Source organism: Macrobrachium nipponense, chromosome 44 (assembly GCF_015104395.2).
Source record: "Macrobrachium nipponense isolate FS-2020 chromosome 44, ASM1510439v2, whole genome shotgun sequence".
Lineage (NCBI taxonomy): Eukaryota > Metazoa > Arthropoda > Malacostraca > Decapoda > Palaemonidae > Macrobrachium > Macrobrachium nipponense.
Window position 1 is genome coordinate 10,019,517 of NC_087221.1, and position 15,668 is coordinate 10,035,184.

The 15,668-nt window shown below is 46.6% G+C and overlaps 1 protein-coding gene across 2 annotated transcripts in view; it reads left to right on the forward strand.

Annotated features, from left to right (window-relative positions):
• Positions 1-2,395: 2,395 nt before the first annotated feature.
• Positions 2,396-15,668, forward strand: part of LOC135204023 (nudC domain-containing protein 3-like) — a 301,510-nt gene continuing 288,237 nt past the window's right edge. The window contains exon 1 of one of the 2 annotated variants that reach the window (XM_064233958.1): positions 2,396-2,570. In XM_064233958.1, coding sequence (XP_064090028.1) covers positions 2,458-2,570 — 113 coding nt within the window. In that variant the 5' untranslated portion in view covers positions 2,396-2,457. The remainder of the gene's footprint in view (positions 2,571-15,668) is intronic. The other variant, XM_064233957.1, reaches the window with a different exon arrangement.

Consider the following 15,668-nt stretch of genomic DNA (forward strand, 5'->3'; position numbering starts at 1 on the left):
AAGCCACGGAGGGTTGCCAGATGTCACCAGAAAGCCTGTTGAAAAAAAAAAGTGAAACTTTTTTTTTCACTTTGTTCTTTCTAACTTTGAGTGTAGTGTCCACCCTTTATGGTCCTTGATTTCTACTCTTCGCTCGTTTCAAAATTTTACGAGTGGGTTTTTTTGGGGGAAAAGTTTAAATTATTTATAATGGTTAGTTCGTGCTCTTGCTTTGGAGACTCATTCAGTTTCAAAATGTTACGTTTTAAGTTTGGAAAAGCATCAATAGTTTGCAACCATAAAATTCCTCCTTTAAAATGATTAAATTTGATACTAGAGTTTTGAGACTGAACGAAACCTTTAATCCACCTCAAAAGTTTACTTCTAGTCCCAGCGTTTGAAGAGGAAGACGAGTAGTGCATTTTCACTCAGCAGCCGAGAAGGGCGGGTCAACTCTTCAGTAATTTTCACCTATCCAGCCTAAATTTTACCATGAAGCATTAAGTGACTAGTGTGACCGTTGGTCGAGGATGATCCTGCTTGGAAGTGCGAGCACTTGGATTGCTTCTTTTTTGAGGCTACTATACCATGGAGTTACAACAAGTTTACATCGACTCGTGAATTAACTACGACAGCTGCAATTGACCTAGAGAGGCTTGCTTAGAGTGGAGGTAAGTTGCAAACCACATTGATGCTTGTGCCTTGTAAATTTCACTCAAGTTACGCATTCATTTTGAATGAATTGTCTCCTTAACCTGAACCATAAAAAAAAAAAATCATCCAAAGGACCAACCATATTGTTTTTATTAAAATTTAGAATTTATTGCCGGTTTAATTACTTATATTTGTGAGGTGTCGGTTTTATTTTTGCTCGTTCGAGTTCATATTTGTCCGATCTTCATACATTTATTATATTAATTGGCAATTAAATAGTTTCTGATATATTTTCGTATATTTGCTCTCTATTAATAGAGCGTATTTATCGCATATTTATAGATCCTGATGACTTTTCTGATATTGGGGGTTATTAGTGAGGTCGCATCATCGGTCTTCATAGGGACGGATACCTCGCTTAAATGAGAAGAAGCAATAAGACAACCTACGATCCTGAGCCATTTTCTCGAATACATATTTCAGTGAAAGTTCTGTTTATGTAAAATAAATATTTAAAATCGCTCTTGATTATAATTTATTGCCATTTGATAAATTTTTAAACTTCCAGTATTTTGAAAAAAGCCACACTAATAGACGAAATTCCTCAAAACGGCAACCCTGCTTGTTATTGAATCTTATGCTGGCACTGAAAGTAATTCCTTATGTAAAGGACCTCAGGTTTGTATAGTTAGGAAAAATACAATTTACTTTCAAAAATTGTTATTTTAATGTTTGAAACTAATAAAATACAAGATGCCCCTTGTAGATTCCGTATTGATTGATGCCTTATACTTTCAAATGCGACCACTGGATCAAACGGTAAAATTTTTTATAGGTAGTATATATTTTTATTTGCTGAGGGAGGGGCGGTGTAATTGCCACCTCCCTCCCCCAAGAAAACTTACCTGGGGTCTCTACGCTGGACACTCAGACTACTATTCCATAAAATCTAAATCTAAACTTCAAATCGCTAACAAAAGATAAACTTTTGTATCAACTTGAAGAGGAAGTGAAAAATTCCATGGGCCAAAAACCCCGCTGGCTCTTCTAAGCAAGTCAATAAGAAAAATAAACTTTGGTGTTGCAAATTTATTAAACTTAAGTTTGGGCAAAACCGAATCGACAAGAAAATCAGTTAAAAGAGATGATACACGTTTGGGGACGAAAGTACGAGGAAAAAAATAATAAATAAATGAAACCAACACTGAATATCAGCGGCGTGATCGGTATTGGCCGGCCACCTCTGTGCCCACGAGTTCGATTATCGGGCATTTCATTGAGGGGTTTTAGAGGTGTAATTCTGGTGATAGAAGTTCCTTCTCTACGTGGTTCGGAAAAGCCGTTGGTCCCGTTGCTGAATAACCACTGGCTCTATGCAACGTAAAATCCCCATACAAACAAACAACACTGCACATCTATAAGAAATGTTAGGAAATTATGAGATAAATTAACTTGGCAAGATAAATTTGAAAATCTATGCTGATTAGAGCCAAATGACAGAGTAAGATGGAAAGAGGAAGGAACTAAACGTTTTTATATCGTGAGAGGCGCGTACATCAGGTGAAAAAAAAAAATTGATTCGCACAGTAGCATGTTAGGAAGACATAGGGACTAATAGCTAACACGTTGTCTAGAAATGCAGTTTAAAAGGAAATAATTTATCAAAAGCATATTGTACTGTACAGAAAATACATTTATACAATCGCAGTCAAAAGCAAATTAAGGTCGGGAAAGGGAGCCGTTTTAAAGGCAAATCCTATTAGTACTACCAGTACTATTACTTTAACTTTACGCTTATTACTTGATGTGAAACAACAACCGTAGATGGCAAAATCTCATGTACATGATGCAAAACTCAAGGAAATTATGTTGCAGGAAGGGGAATCAGTTCCTGCGTTTTTCAATGCTGTATTCGGGTTTCTCTCCAGGTATTATCCGTAAGTACTTAAGGCTATACTACCTAGTGTAGGAGGAACAGCTACCCTTTCCGGAACTGCAATTGGAAGTTACTTAGGTATAGGTAGCCTATATAGGCTAGGTAGAGTAGCTACCTAGCCTAGTAGGTAGTTTTCAAAATTAATTGACACTCAAATTTGGTATTATTATTGTAGCATTTTACGTATTAGGTATTTTACTTCAGTAGGGGAAACAACCGGCTGGACTAGCGGATCCAGTTTCCACCGTGTGTGAAGCCACCCTCCAAAAAAGTACTTGTTCCTACACGGTATAGGGTAAACAACCGCATGGACTGGCCCAACTCATAGACGGTCACGGCTGGCTACCCTCCGAAAAAGTACTTAGGGTAAAACACCGCATGGTACAGGGGTGGACCATGTACGATCAATGTGTACCACCCCAAAAAAAGTACATTATAACGCTTCCTGACACCGGAGATGGGCATCAGTCGCGACTTGTTGTTGGTGAGAAACGGAGCTAAAGACCTCTACTCTCCTTTCGAAGTAAGTAGGGGGAAACACCAGCGACTACCAACCCTTATCATGGTGGACAGGTCTTATTCACTCGATATTTAAATAGGGTAGAATATCACGACAGGCCAACCCTCATCACGGTGGACGGGTCTTATTCACTCGATATTTAATTGGTGAAACAAGAATACAATTGCAACTCTAAGCATACCATTTAAAAGACTGAAGTTTCGTCAACATAATGTGATATATGAAAGCCCCACACGAACTAAAATAAGCATGTGAGCTCTTCGTAAAATATGTTTTCAAGGCAGTTTTGAAATCCAATATGGCGGCTACGTTTTTCATGGAAGGTTTCTGATCAGTGATGGCCACCACCTTTCCCCAGCCTTCCAGCACTCATTTGAACAATGTTAGCGTATATATGTAACGTTTATTGATCTTACTCAAGATTGCAGTTGTAATCAGCACAATAAAAACAACATTTTGTTGCCTATATTAGTGAAAGTATGAAACTTGTTATTCCCGGGGTTATGGTTTGAACTGAATCATTCTACCTTGTAATCGGTGGTTTTTTATCCTTACTGCCATCACAAAACTGAAACTCCACAGTGCTTATTTGATTGTTATATACACATTTTGGTTGGTCTCAGTTCACTCCACATTGCACTTTAAACCGTTGCTGTTTCTGGTTTCTAAGCAAGCGCGGCCGCCAAAACCGGTTATGAACAGCAGACGACGACAGACGACGAAACTGCAAAGTTTTATTCCCTAAACTGTTTACTTTACTCGTTATTTAGTTTAAATTTACTTTATTTAAAAATTTTGATTTAATTCATGTATATTATCCCTTTTTTGCAACCAAATTACCCCGAAAAATTACAGATATTTCTAAAGTAGATAAAATCAAATGTTTCTAACGTTTTCGTACATCTGGTTGCCGAAAACCATAGAGGAACGAATATGGAAAAGTGCTAGAGGAACGACTACGGGAAGGTGAATTATATACATGTTTTTTTTTTTGCTTTTTTGTTTGTTGCTAGACTTTTCATTGATTTCAGTCTTTATTAGTATTTTGAATTTCTTTAATAATCGTATGCCAGAATAAATGTACCTTTAATGTTTGCATGCTTTAATGTTTGCATGCTAAGAATGGCAAAATCATCGTTGCCACATTAGTGGAGGCTTCACACATACGCCGTTCCATTATTATAAACTGTTTCCATGAATTCTAGTTGTCATAGTAATGCAATAATGATAAAATTGCTTTAATATTTATGTATATATACTTCCAATACATAGCCTAATTTCACCAATTTCAACGTTTTGTGTGTAGTCTTATACCCAGTTTGGAGGGTCAACACATACCGAATGGCAACAGAGAGAGAGAGAGAGAAAGGAAGGCGGAGAACGAAACGAAGAAGAAAAGGGATGGCGGTGGAGGGGGGGGGGGGGGGGGGGAGAGGGTAGGTGGAGCTTTATACGCGTGTTCGTATCCATTTCTGCATAATGGAGTTTTTCGTCTCTTGGTACAAGGACAAGTGTCGTTATTCTTTACGATTAGTGATTCACGATACCCTTATAAATTACGGCACTGGGTGTAATGCACTATAGCAAAACTCGTTCTGTTACGTAGTGTTCGTTACAGAACTAGGTATTGCCCAAAAACGTGCTTGCACTGTCTCTGAAACCCTAGTAGACATGCTGATTAGTTGTCAATCAAGTTTTTATAACCAAGTATTTTTTACAAGCTAGCTATTGAATAAATTTGTATTTTTCTCAGTCAAAACATATGCCCCTCAATGCTAACTTTCCTCTTTTAACGACTTTCTGGTCATTGCAAATTCGGCCCCTAATTTCTTATGGTGCGAAAACAGACAGAGGCCCATGGACCGAAACGATTGCGTCACACTACGGCGATAATCCAGCAGTAAAACATCTTCATATATCCAAAAAGTAAATAATAAAGATATATATGCGCATTACGATTATAACAATTACATGTATAGCTGATAACAATCTGCATGAATAACTGGTAAACTGTTCTGCAATGACAGTTGAGTATAGCAATTATTTACAATAGGTACGAAAGTCAAGATGTCGTGACGTCATAATACAGAACTTAAAAGAACGTTCTAATTCCGAAAAATAATTACTTAAATTTGAGTCAGAGTCGAGTACTTTTTCAATAACGAATATTTTCAAATTAATCATCATAAATATGTAAAATATTGATGTTTTACTACTTATTTAAAAATTAGCTAAGAGCACGCTTCTCGTCATCTTCTACCAAAACAGCTGTTTACTCCTGGCTTGTTTGTTGGTGAGAAATCGTGTTTCGATTGTTGTGATGAAAGTGCTCCAGCGTCTGTGGGCACAAGTGGTGTGCGGATTTATCACAGGAAATGGTTAGTTGTTCCGACACGGCATACAAACCTTCGGTCCTTTTACAATAGGAAGGTACTAGCGGCAGCTGGATAGGTCGTAAGCTTTCGAACAAGGGGTTCGGTAGTTAACTGCTTGTCCGACAGGCGCGCGCGACTGGGAGGTAAACAAATCACTTTTGCTTTCGGCCTCACAGCGAGTAGACGTGTGTGTTCGACGCTCTCTGCCCGCTTCTCGTCGTTTGCTTTCCCTTGAGTATATGGTTGTGTTTGTGTTGAGTAATCATTGTAAGTACAATCATTTCCTCTTTATTTCATCAATTGTGAATTACTGATCAATTATGGAGTCTCCACGCCCCGCTTACCCTCCGGAGATTGTGCCCGGGTACCGAAGGGCGTAAATGCGGTAAGTTCCGCTCCTTTCCTGAAATTGATCCTATATTTTGTGCGCGCTGGTGTCGGGGCGCGAATGTACCCGAGCCGAGCCCTGTGAAGTTGTATGTCATGGTCGGAGGCGCAGTGGGGCTTGTACGAAGGTAGGAAGAAGCGAAGGCCTGCAAAGGAGTCGTCGGAAAGCTCTCCCGCGACTCCTTTGGTTACGGACACTTTACTTCGTCTTCTTTCCTGCCGCCCGCTCAGCTCCCACGTTTGGCGCCTTCCCCTTCGGGGGGGGTTTCTAGGTCCTTCTCCTCACCCGATCTGTCGAGTGTGGAGGAGGGCGCGAGATACCCCGACGTTGAGTTGTACTCTGGGTCCTCTATCCGTTCGTCTACATCGCACGGACGGGTAGAGGATCCTGCTAATCACCCGACCTTTGCTTCCTCAGGTGCTGTTGCCACGAAGGACGACCTCGGACAGGTGTGGGCATCGTTGGGTCTGCAGGGCGTGCCGAGTGTCCAGGGGCTGCTCTACCATCTCGCTGGCTCTGTGGCGGTCACGCATGCTACGGTGACGACCACTACCACGACCCTGTCAACTGCTGGCTATGCTCACCTCCTCAACCTGGTGTACACCCCGCACGCGGTCTCTGTTACACCAACTACATCGGTGCAGGGGCCAGTCGCCGTACCACGGGGGTGAGTGTGATGCCGCCGCCTGGGTTTGCCGTGCTGCCTCGACCGGACTTCGTGTGCCCGAAGAGCTCGCCCCTGGACCTCCCACCAGTACCTAGGATGTCTGTGCCGCTGGTCCGTCCACCTGGTCTGCCTGTACAGCCTGCCGTACCTGCCGTACCTGCCCAGCCGCTGTTTACGGACGTGATGTTGCCGACCACTGCTGCCGTTCCTGTATCTGTTCCTGCCGTCTCCACTGCTGTTCCTGTGATGCCTGCACCTGCTGCCGTTGTTCCTGTTCGTGGCGCCGCTGCTCCGATGCCAGATTGTTCGGACAGGTGTCGTTCCGGGCCTGTTGCTTCGGCAAACAGCAGCCCCGGCTCCGCCCTGGATGACAGATCTGACATCGGTCCTGAGGAAGCTGACGAAGAAGAAGAAGAAGAGGAGGAAGGTGTCGTCGTCGTCGTCGTCGTCTTCATCGTCTTCTTCGTCGTCGTCGTCGTCTGCCGCCTCTTCCCCTTCATCTTCTAAGGCTCCACCGCCTAAGAAGAAGAAGGTCGCCTCCTCCCCCCCTAAGAAGTCTCCTTCGGGAGCTTCTAAGGGCCCGTCTCGCTCCGGTGAGACGGGGGGTTCTTCCGCTGGTCACCCTGCTCCTTCGGGGGCAGGACCCGTCTCTTCTTCCGCAAGGAAGAAGACTACGGGGACCAGAGGAGTGCCGGCTAACACCGGCACTTCCTCGCCTGCTGTTAGTGGTTCGACCACGCAGGCAGGATCCGTCTCGGCCTCTCGTTCGCGAGAGGTACCGAGTGTACGGTCGCCTACCAGCGACCGTGCAGTAGGAACCAGACCTCTGAGCCAGCTCAGCGTCAGGTTCATGGCACGGAGCGGGAAGACTGGTGACAGCCGCTCACGCGACTCTCACCAGACCAGCTCTCGCTCTCGCGGGCGATCAGCTGGCTACACCGGGCTGACGTGACGGTCCACGACCGGCCACGGGCTGAGGCTGGGAAGAGGTCCCCCCCCGTTCGCAGGCACCAGCACGGCTGGTACAGCGACGTGACGCGCCGTGAGTATACGCACCGGTCTCACCGTGACAGTGGAGCTCGCCGGTCGCCTGACCGTCACTCTCACAGAGAGCGATCGGGTATGGCGACCAGCACCAGCTCTTCTGACACACGAGGCCGGGGCCGCTGTCCTCAGTCCAGCCGTTCTCCACAGCGAGACGGCTCGACCAGGCCTGCAGCTCGATCGCCACCGCGGGTTGACGATCGCCTGCAGTCCTCCAAGCCCACTGGTTCTGCCAGCGAGCGAGGAGGGAGCGTCAGGTCTGCCTCTCCCATACCTTCAACCTCCTCGGGTTACACCGGGAGGAGCGAGGTATTGAGGAGTGATCGTGAGGGGTGCGCCCCTCAGGATCCCACCACGACGTCCTACGTACCAGGCACGGTTCTCGGACCGGCCAGGTCGTATGCACAAGTGGCTGGAGGAGACCGAGAGGGGTCTGTCGCTGTTCCCCCCCCTCGAGGGGGGAGGATCTCGGGAGCTGCTCTTGTTAGAGGGACTGGACGGTCCTACTCCTCAGGATGCAGTCACTCCGGAGATCCAGAGGAACTTTGCCGAGGTAATTGCGCTGATTCGTCAGCCACACGACCTCGGGGAAGGAATATCGCCGCTCCCACCATCCGAGCCCACGTCCCGGCTCGAGTCTTTCTGGGGCCCGAGAGGGGGAACCCAGACCGACGGTGGGTTTGCCGTGTTCTGAGCTTGCCGACTCAGTGCTGGACCAGGTAGAATCTCTTGTCTCCGGACAAGACGGTTCTCTCAAGTCTGGCAGGTCGAGCAAGCTGCTTCCAATTCCTCTGCTGCGACAGCGGCGTTTTTGTACAAGAAACTTACCCAGCAGATATATACTTAGCTATAGACTCGGTCGTCCCAACAGAATTTCAAAACTCGCGGCACACGCGACAGGTAGGTCAGGTGATCCACCATTCCCGCCGCTGGGTGGCGGGGTCTGGAACTATTCCCGTTTTCTAAGCCATAATTTCTCTGTCGGTTGAACGGACAACACCTATTGTTCGTTCCTCCATCTTGGATTTCTACTCGTTTGCCGAGAATTTGGATTGGTTTTTTGGTGACGTATTCTGTTTTTTCTCTGGCTTGGCATACGCTTATTGTGGACTGTTTTTCGACTTTGGTTTTGACTACTCTTTCACGATGTCTGACGCTAAGGCTTCACCTATGTTTAGAGTTTGCAGTAGGGAAGGTTGTAAGGTTTAGGCTGCCTAAATCGGCATTAGATCCTCATAGTATTTGCGCTAAATGCAGGGAGAATGAATGTTCTTTTAATAACACCTGTGTTGAATGCGAGAACCTTACGGAGCTTGAATGGAAGGAGTTATCATCATATGTTAGGAAGCTTGAGAGAGATAGAGTGAGAAAGGCTTCAGCTAGGTCATCTAGTAGATCTTGCTCTTTAGAACAAGAAGTTAACTCTCCTACTAACGATTTTCCCTTAGCCTCAGCTGCTTCTCCCTGTTCTGAATCCAAAGATTCTTCTTCGGAGAGGGAAAATGTAAAAGCTTCAATCAAGAAACTTCAAGCTCAGCTACGAGCTCTAAACAAGGTAAGAGTGGTGATAGTGACTTGCTGCAATGTCCCCAGTGCAGTGGAGGGGGCGTCTGACCGGTTCCTCATTGCTCCTAGGCCTAGACCGCTTCCAAACTCCCAGGACCAGGGGAGGAGGAGGAATGTCGAAAGCCGCAGGGAGGATGCAGAACATCCCCAACGGTCAGGCGTCCCTTTGGCAGATCCTGTTGTAAAGTCCCAGGCTGCCTCGGATTGCCGCAGAAAAGGCGTCCTAAGGGAGTGTTTTTCGGCCTCAGACTCTTCCTCTCCTAAACGAGGATGGAGTTCGGCCTCGCTTTCGCGCCCTTTGAAGAGAGCCTGGAAGGCGCCTAAAGGAGACGCGGCTGATTCCAGCCCAGAGCGTTTTCCCGAGGATTGGCCTTTGGGTCCTAAGAAGACGAAACAAGAAGAGCCTTCTCCTCAGGATCCTACGAAGAAGTTTTTGTTTAATCTGCAAGAGCAGGTTAGCTTCTTTAGTAGGCTCCTTTGCTAAGGACTCGACAAGGAGGAAAGAGTTTCGCTCCCTGTTAAGAGTTCCGCTAAACGCCCCCTCTTCGTATAGGAGAGAACCCTCACAATCTCCAGGGCGTTTTTTTTCGCCTTCGTCGAGAGACTCGTCCGATAGGAGTTGTTCTCCTGAAGGAAGAGTTCTTTCGCCCTATAGGCTGTCTTCCCCGAAGCGTCCTCTGAGACGCCGCGAATCGAGCAGAAGTCTCGATCGGTTTAGGTTTAAGGAACCGGAAAACCGATTTAAGTATCAGGATCCTTTGGGTCTGCAGGACCAGGAGCCAGACAGGCGCAAAGAGGCAGCAAGACGCAAGAAAGGGCGTCAAGAGCCTCTCAGACCACATGATTCAGGACGTCAGGATTCTGCTACGAAGGCAGGAATCAGGGCGCCAGAGCCAGGGCGCCAGGAGCCAGGGCGCCAGGAGCCAGGGGCGCCCAGGGAGTCAGGGCGCCAGGAGTCAGGGCGCCAGGAGTCAGGGCGCCAGGAGTAGGGCGCCAGGAGGGTTAGGACGCCAGGAGGCAGGACGCCAGGAGTACGTTAGGCGTCAAGAGTTAGGGCGCCCAAGAGCCTGTTTTAAGCGTTCATGAATCAGGACGCTGGGGATCTTTTCAGCGCCCTGAATCAGGGCGCCAGGAGCTAGCAAGCGCCGCGAAACCATGGCGAACCTAGACAACAAGAGTCTAGTAGGCGCAAGAGTGTTTCGGACAGGCAGGAGCCTCACCTCTTCGTATAGAAGTGCTAATGTTCAGCGCTCCCCTTCTCGGGAAAGGAGTTCTTCTCCGGGAAGAGCCAGATCACTCCAAACGGTCCTACCTTCGGTGGATCAGTTGGACCAGGTATCGGAAGACGACGAGCCAGTAGATGTAGCAGTCTCTGACTACAAGAGACTTTCTCTTTTGCTGCTAAAGGAGTTCGGAGACTCCCTTCATCCTGCTGACCCTCCTTCACCAGGATCTTTGATGTCTAGCACAAAAGCTCTCAAGTCGTCTTCCTTCGTCAAGATGGCGCCCGCTCTTTGTATGAAAAAGGCATTAAAGACCTTTTCAGAGTGGTTGACTTCCAGAAGGGAAGCGGGCAAGACAGTTTTTTCCTGCCCTCCTTCCAAGTTAACAGGCAAACCAGGAAGGTGGTACGAGACCAAAGAACCTATGGGGTTAGGCCTCCCTCCTTCCGCAGATGCGGATTTTGCTTCCTTAGTGGACTCTTCCAGGAGGAAGTCTTTGCTGTCGGCTAAGGCAACTTGGGGCATGTGTGAGCTAGACCACCTTCTAAAGGGCCTCTTTAAAACCCTAGAAGTCTTCAATTTTATGGACTGGGCTTTGGGAGCGTTAGCTAAGAGAGCCCAGGACACTGACTTTGTTTCCATGGAGGAACTTTCAAGCGTCCTGGCTTGCTTGGACAGAGTGGTCATGGACGGTTCCGTAGAAGTTGCCTCTCTTTTTGGAACGGGGAGTTCTTAAAGAAGAGATCGGTCTTTAGCTCTTTTCTAGCAAGAGCAGTATCACCTTTGCAAAGGACATCTCTTCTTTTTGCACCGTTATCCCGCATCTATTTCCACAGGAGACTGTTAGAGAAGTTTCTAAATCTCTTACGGAGAAGGCAACTCAGGATCTCCTCACGCACTCAGCAAAAAAGTTTAGGCCGGCAGTGCCTATAGAGAAAAAAGAGAGACCCTCTTTTGTACAGCCCTTTCGAGGTGCCTCCTCTTCTAGAGCCCCTCTTAGAGGTCGCAGACCAGATAGAAGGAGTAGACCATCTAGAAGGTCCTTCGGGAAGTCTAGATGAGCAGGGAGTCCTCCAGACGAAAGTAGGCGCCAGACTACTCCACTTTGCCAAAGAAAGTCTGGGCGCAGAAGGGAGTGGACTCTTGGTCCCTCTCTATCCTGAAAAAAGGATACTTGATCCCCTTCAGGGAAAATCCTCCCTTGACGACAACTCCAAGGAGTTGACTGCAAGATACTCGGATCCGGTCCGAAAGCTTGCTATTTTGCAAGCAGTGGAACAGATGATTTCCAAGGAAGCGTAGAACTGGTTCAAGATCTCCAGTCTCCAGGATTTTACACAATCGGCTATTCCTGGTACCAAAAGCATCGGGGGGATGGAGACGGTTCTAGACGTCAGTGCCCTGAATTCTTTGTATTGAAGAAGAAATTTTCAATGGAGACGTCTTCCTCTGTTCTATCTGCTCTTCGTCCAGGGGACTGGATGGTGTCCCTGGTACCCTTGCTTCAGGATGCGTATTTCCATGTGCCAATTCATCCGGCAGCAAGGGGAAGTATCTGAGGTTCATGTTCCAAGGGAAAGTGTTCCAGTTCCGAGCGATGTGCTTCGGACTTTCGACTGCCCCTCAAGTCTTCACGGACATCATGAAGAATGTAGCTTATTGGCTACATCTGGAAGGGATCAGGATCTCGTTATATCTGGACGATTGGCTAATAAGAGCCCAATCGGAGAAAAAATGTCTGGAGGACCTATTAGTTACTCTAAATTTGACAAAGTCCCTAGGACTTTTTAGTCAATCGCGAGAAATCCATGCTGACTCCCCAGCAGAGTATTGTCTATCTGGGATTCAGATGGATTCTCGGGATTTTCTAGCGTATCCTTGCAGGAAAGGAGAGAACGCTGCTTAGAAAAGGTGGCAGTCTTCTTAAGGAAAGAACATTGTCCGCGAGGGAATGGATGAGCTTACTGGGGACCCTCTCCTCGATGAACAGTTCGTTTCCTTAGGAAGACACAACCTACGGACCCCTTCAATTTTATCTGAAGGAGAAGTGGGATTGGAAATCCAACAATCTAGGAGATACATTTCCAATCTCGAAAGGGATCAAGGAGAATATCCGTTGGTGGTTAGATCCACAGAAACTAAGCAAGGGAATCTCCCTTCGCTTACAGAACCCTCGCCTAGCGTTATTTGCAGACGCCTCAGATTCAGGGTGGGGAGCGACCCTAGGTTCGGAAGAAGTGTCAGGCACTTGGGAAGGAGAACAAGTGTCCTGGCACATAAACAAGAAAGAACTAACAGCCATTCATCTAGCGTTAGTTCATTTCGAGGAACAGGTCTCAGGTCTGGGGATTCAGATTCACTCGGCACACACACAGCCCTCGCTTATATAAAGAAACAAGGGGGGACGCATTCCTTTTCCCTGTACGAATCAGCAAAGGATCTGCTGATTTGGGCTCAGGAAAGGAAGATCTCTCTTCTCACAAGGTTTGTGCAGGGAGAGAAAAATGTCCGGGCAGATCTGTTGAGCAGAAAAGAACAAGTCCTACCCATGGAATGGACTCTCAATCCTCAGATTTGCCAACAACTTTGGCATCTGTGGGGAAGGCCCAATATAGACCTGTTCGCGACCAACAAGAATCACAGATTAGAGACCTATTGCTCCCCGATCTCGGATCCACAAGCAGTAGCAGTAGACAGCTTTCTGCTAGATTGGACGGGCTTGGACGCATACGCCATTCCCTCCTTCAAGATAGTAGGGGAAGTATTGAGGAAGTTCGCTTGCTCGGAAGGAACAAGAATGACCCTCATCGCTCCCTTCTGCCAGCTCTCGATTGGTTCACAGAGGTGCTGGAGTTGGTTAGTAGATTTTCCAAGATCGCTTCCACTGAGGAACGAATCTTCTCAAACAACCCCACTTCGACAGGTTTCACAAAAACCTACCCCGCTCTAAGTCTGACCGCCTTCAGGAACTGTCGAAGGACTTGTCAGAGCAAGGGGCTTTTCACGAGAAGTGGCGAAGGCTATTGCAAGAGCCAGAAGAGTCTCCACCTCTAAAAGTATATCAGTCGAAGTGGGAGTTGTTTAGAAGATGGTGTAAGGGAAAGAAAATATCCCTCTTCCAGTACCTCTGTAACTGAAATCGCAGATTTTCTCCTATATTTGAGGAAAAGACTGTAACCTGGCAGTTTCAACAGTGAAGGGTTACAGAAGTATGCTGGCCTCAGTTTTTCGACATAGAGGAATAGATCTGACGAATAATAAAGATCTACATGACCTTATAAGGTCTTTCGAAACCACGAAAGACCATGTAATCAAGAAGCCTAGCTGGAACTTGGATGTGGTCCTCAAATTCCTGATGTCGGAAAAATTTGTACCGTCTCACGCAGCTTCGTTTAGAGACTTAACGAGAAAGTAATTATTCCTCTTTGCGTTAGCAACAGCCAAGAGAATTAGCGAATTGCAAGCTTTGGAAGGTAAAGTGGGTTTTCAAGAAGGATTCAGCGATTTGCTCCTTAAACCATTTTTTCTAGCAAAAAATGAAAATCCTTCAAAGCCTTGGCCAAGAAGCTTTGAGATAAGAGGACTATCTTCATTAACAGGGAGAGAACTAGAAAGGACTTTGTGTCCAGTCAGGGCACTCAAGTTCTACCTGGAGAAGAAGTTGCTGAGAGGTACAGAAGAAAGTCTTTGGTGCTCTGTAAGAGATCCGAAAAGATCGATGTCTAAGAACGCCCTTACATACTTCATAAAGATGAATAATAAGGTAAGCGCTACCTTAAGTGCAATGAAGAGCATCTCAAGGTTCTCAGAGTAAGAGCTCATGAAGTGAGAGCCATAGCTACGTCTATGGCATTTCACAAAACATGGTCTCTTGAGGCTCTTATAGAGTCGACGTTTTTGGAGATGTAATTCTGTGTTCGCCTCGAATTACCTAAGAGACGTTAAAATTTCGTACGAAAAGTGCTTTGCTCTGGGAGCGTATGTTTCGGCGAATTCAGTGCTGGGAGAAGGGGCTGAGGCTAATCCTTCCTAATTTAGTTTAGTGTTTAAATTACTTTTTATTGGTGGTTGTTTTTTATTGGTTAATTGTCAGAGGGAATAGGAACCCTCTTGCAATTCATAGATTCTAACAATACTAACATGGTCAGGTGATCGGGATTGGCTTCAGTGCTCTTTGCGATTTTTTAATAACCTTAACTCTGTCAGTAAGAGGGCGAGTCTCCATTGATATGGACAAAAGGCAAGGCTCTACCATGTAAGTGGGTCAGCCCCCATTGGTACGATCCAGATAGGCTCTGTCGCGTAAGCGGGCTAGCCCCCCATTGACACGATCCAAAGAGTTATTCAACCATTGGTTCATTCCTCGTTGAAACTCTTGAGGCAGGCAGACTCATCGACAGTAGTCATGAAGTCTTCAGCCCAATCAGGTAGGAACTATAGATTATTTTATCCAAGAACATAGGTGTTTTTTCCCTGTTTTTAATGTATTTAGTTAAGTATTATTTTGTTTTTAGCTGTCTCTTGCCCGCCACCAAGGGTGCCAATCAGCTAAGTATATATCTGCTGGGTAAGTTTCTTGTACAAAAATGATATTGTGAAGATAAAATAAAGTTTTGTACATACTTACCTGGCAGATATATACGATTAATGGCCCACCCATCCTCCCCTCAGGAGACAGGTGGAAGAGAAATTATGGCTTAGAAAACGGGAATAGTTCCAGACCCCGCCACCCAGCGGCGGGAATGGTGGATCACCTGACCTACCTGTCGCGTGTGCTGCGAGTTTTGAAATTCTGTCGGGACGACCGAGTCTATAGCTAAGTATATATCTGCCAGGTAAGTATGTACAAAACTTTATTGTATCTTAACAATATCATTTTTACGTGCCATCTGAGGACCCGATGCCGCCCCAAACAGGTGAACCCGGAGTTAGCCAGGCTAACGCCGGGTGTGTCTCTGCAGCAGCTCCTGTCCGAGAACCTATGGTTCTCGCAGCAAGAGGCACTCGGCCTGGAATCCACTGCCATGGCAGCTTTCTAGGCCATCTCCTGGATAGATCTGTGGTCCCTCACAGTATCTAAGGTCGCAGCCAACTCCGGGGGAATTTCTCCCGAAGATGACTCGGCCTTGAGGAGACTTTGCCAGTCTGGGGGAAGAGCTATCTCCTTCCTTGCCCACCAGACGGTAAACCTGTGGGCCAACCTGGTTCTCCGACGTAGGGACGCTGTCCTTACTCGAGTTTCCAGGGCGGCTGGGCGTGAAGCGGCATTGGGACTCCGCAACGGACCTTTACGGAGTTCCACGTCTCTCTTCCCTG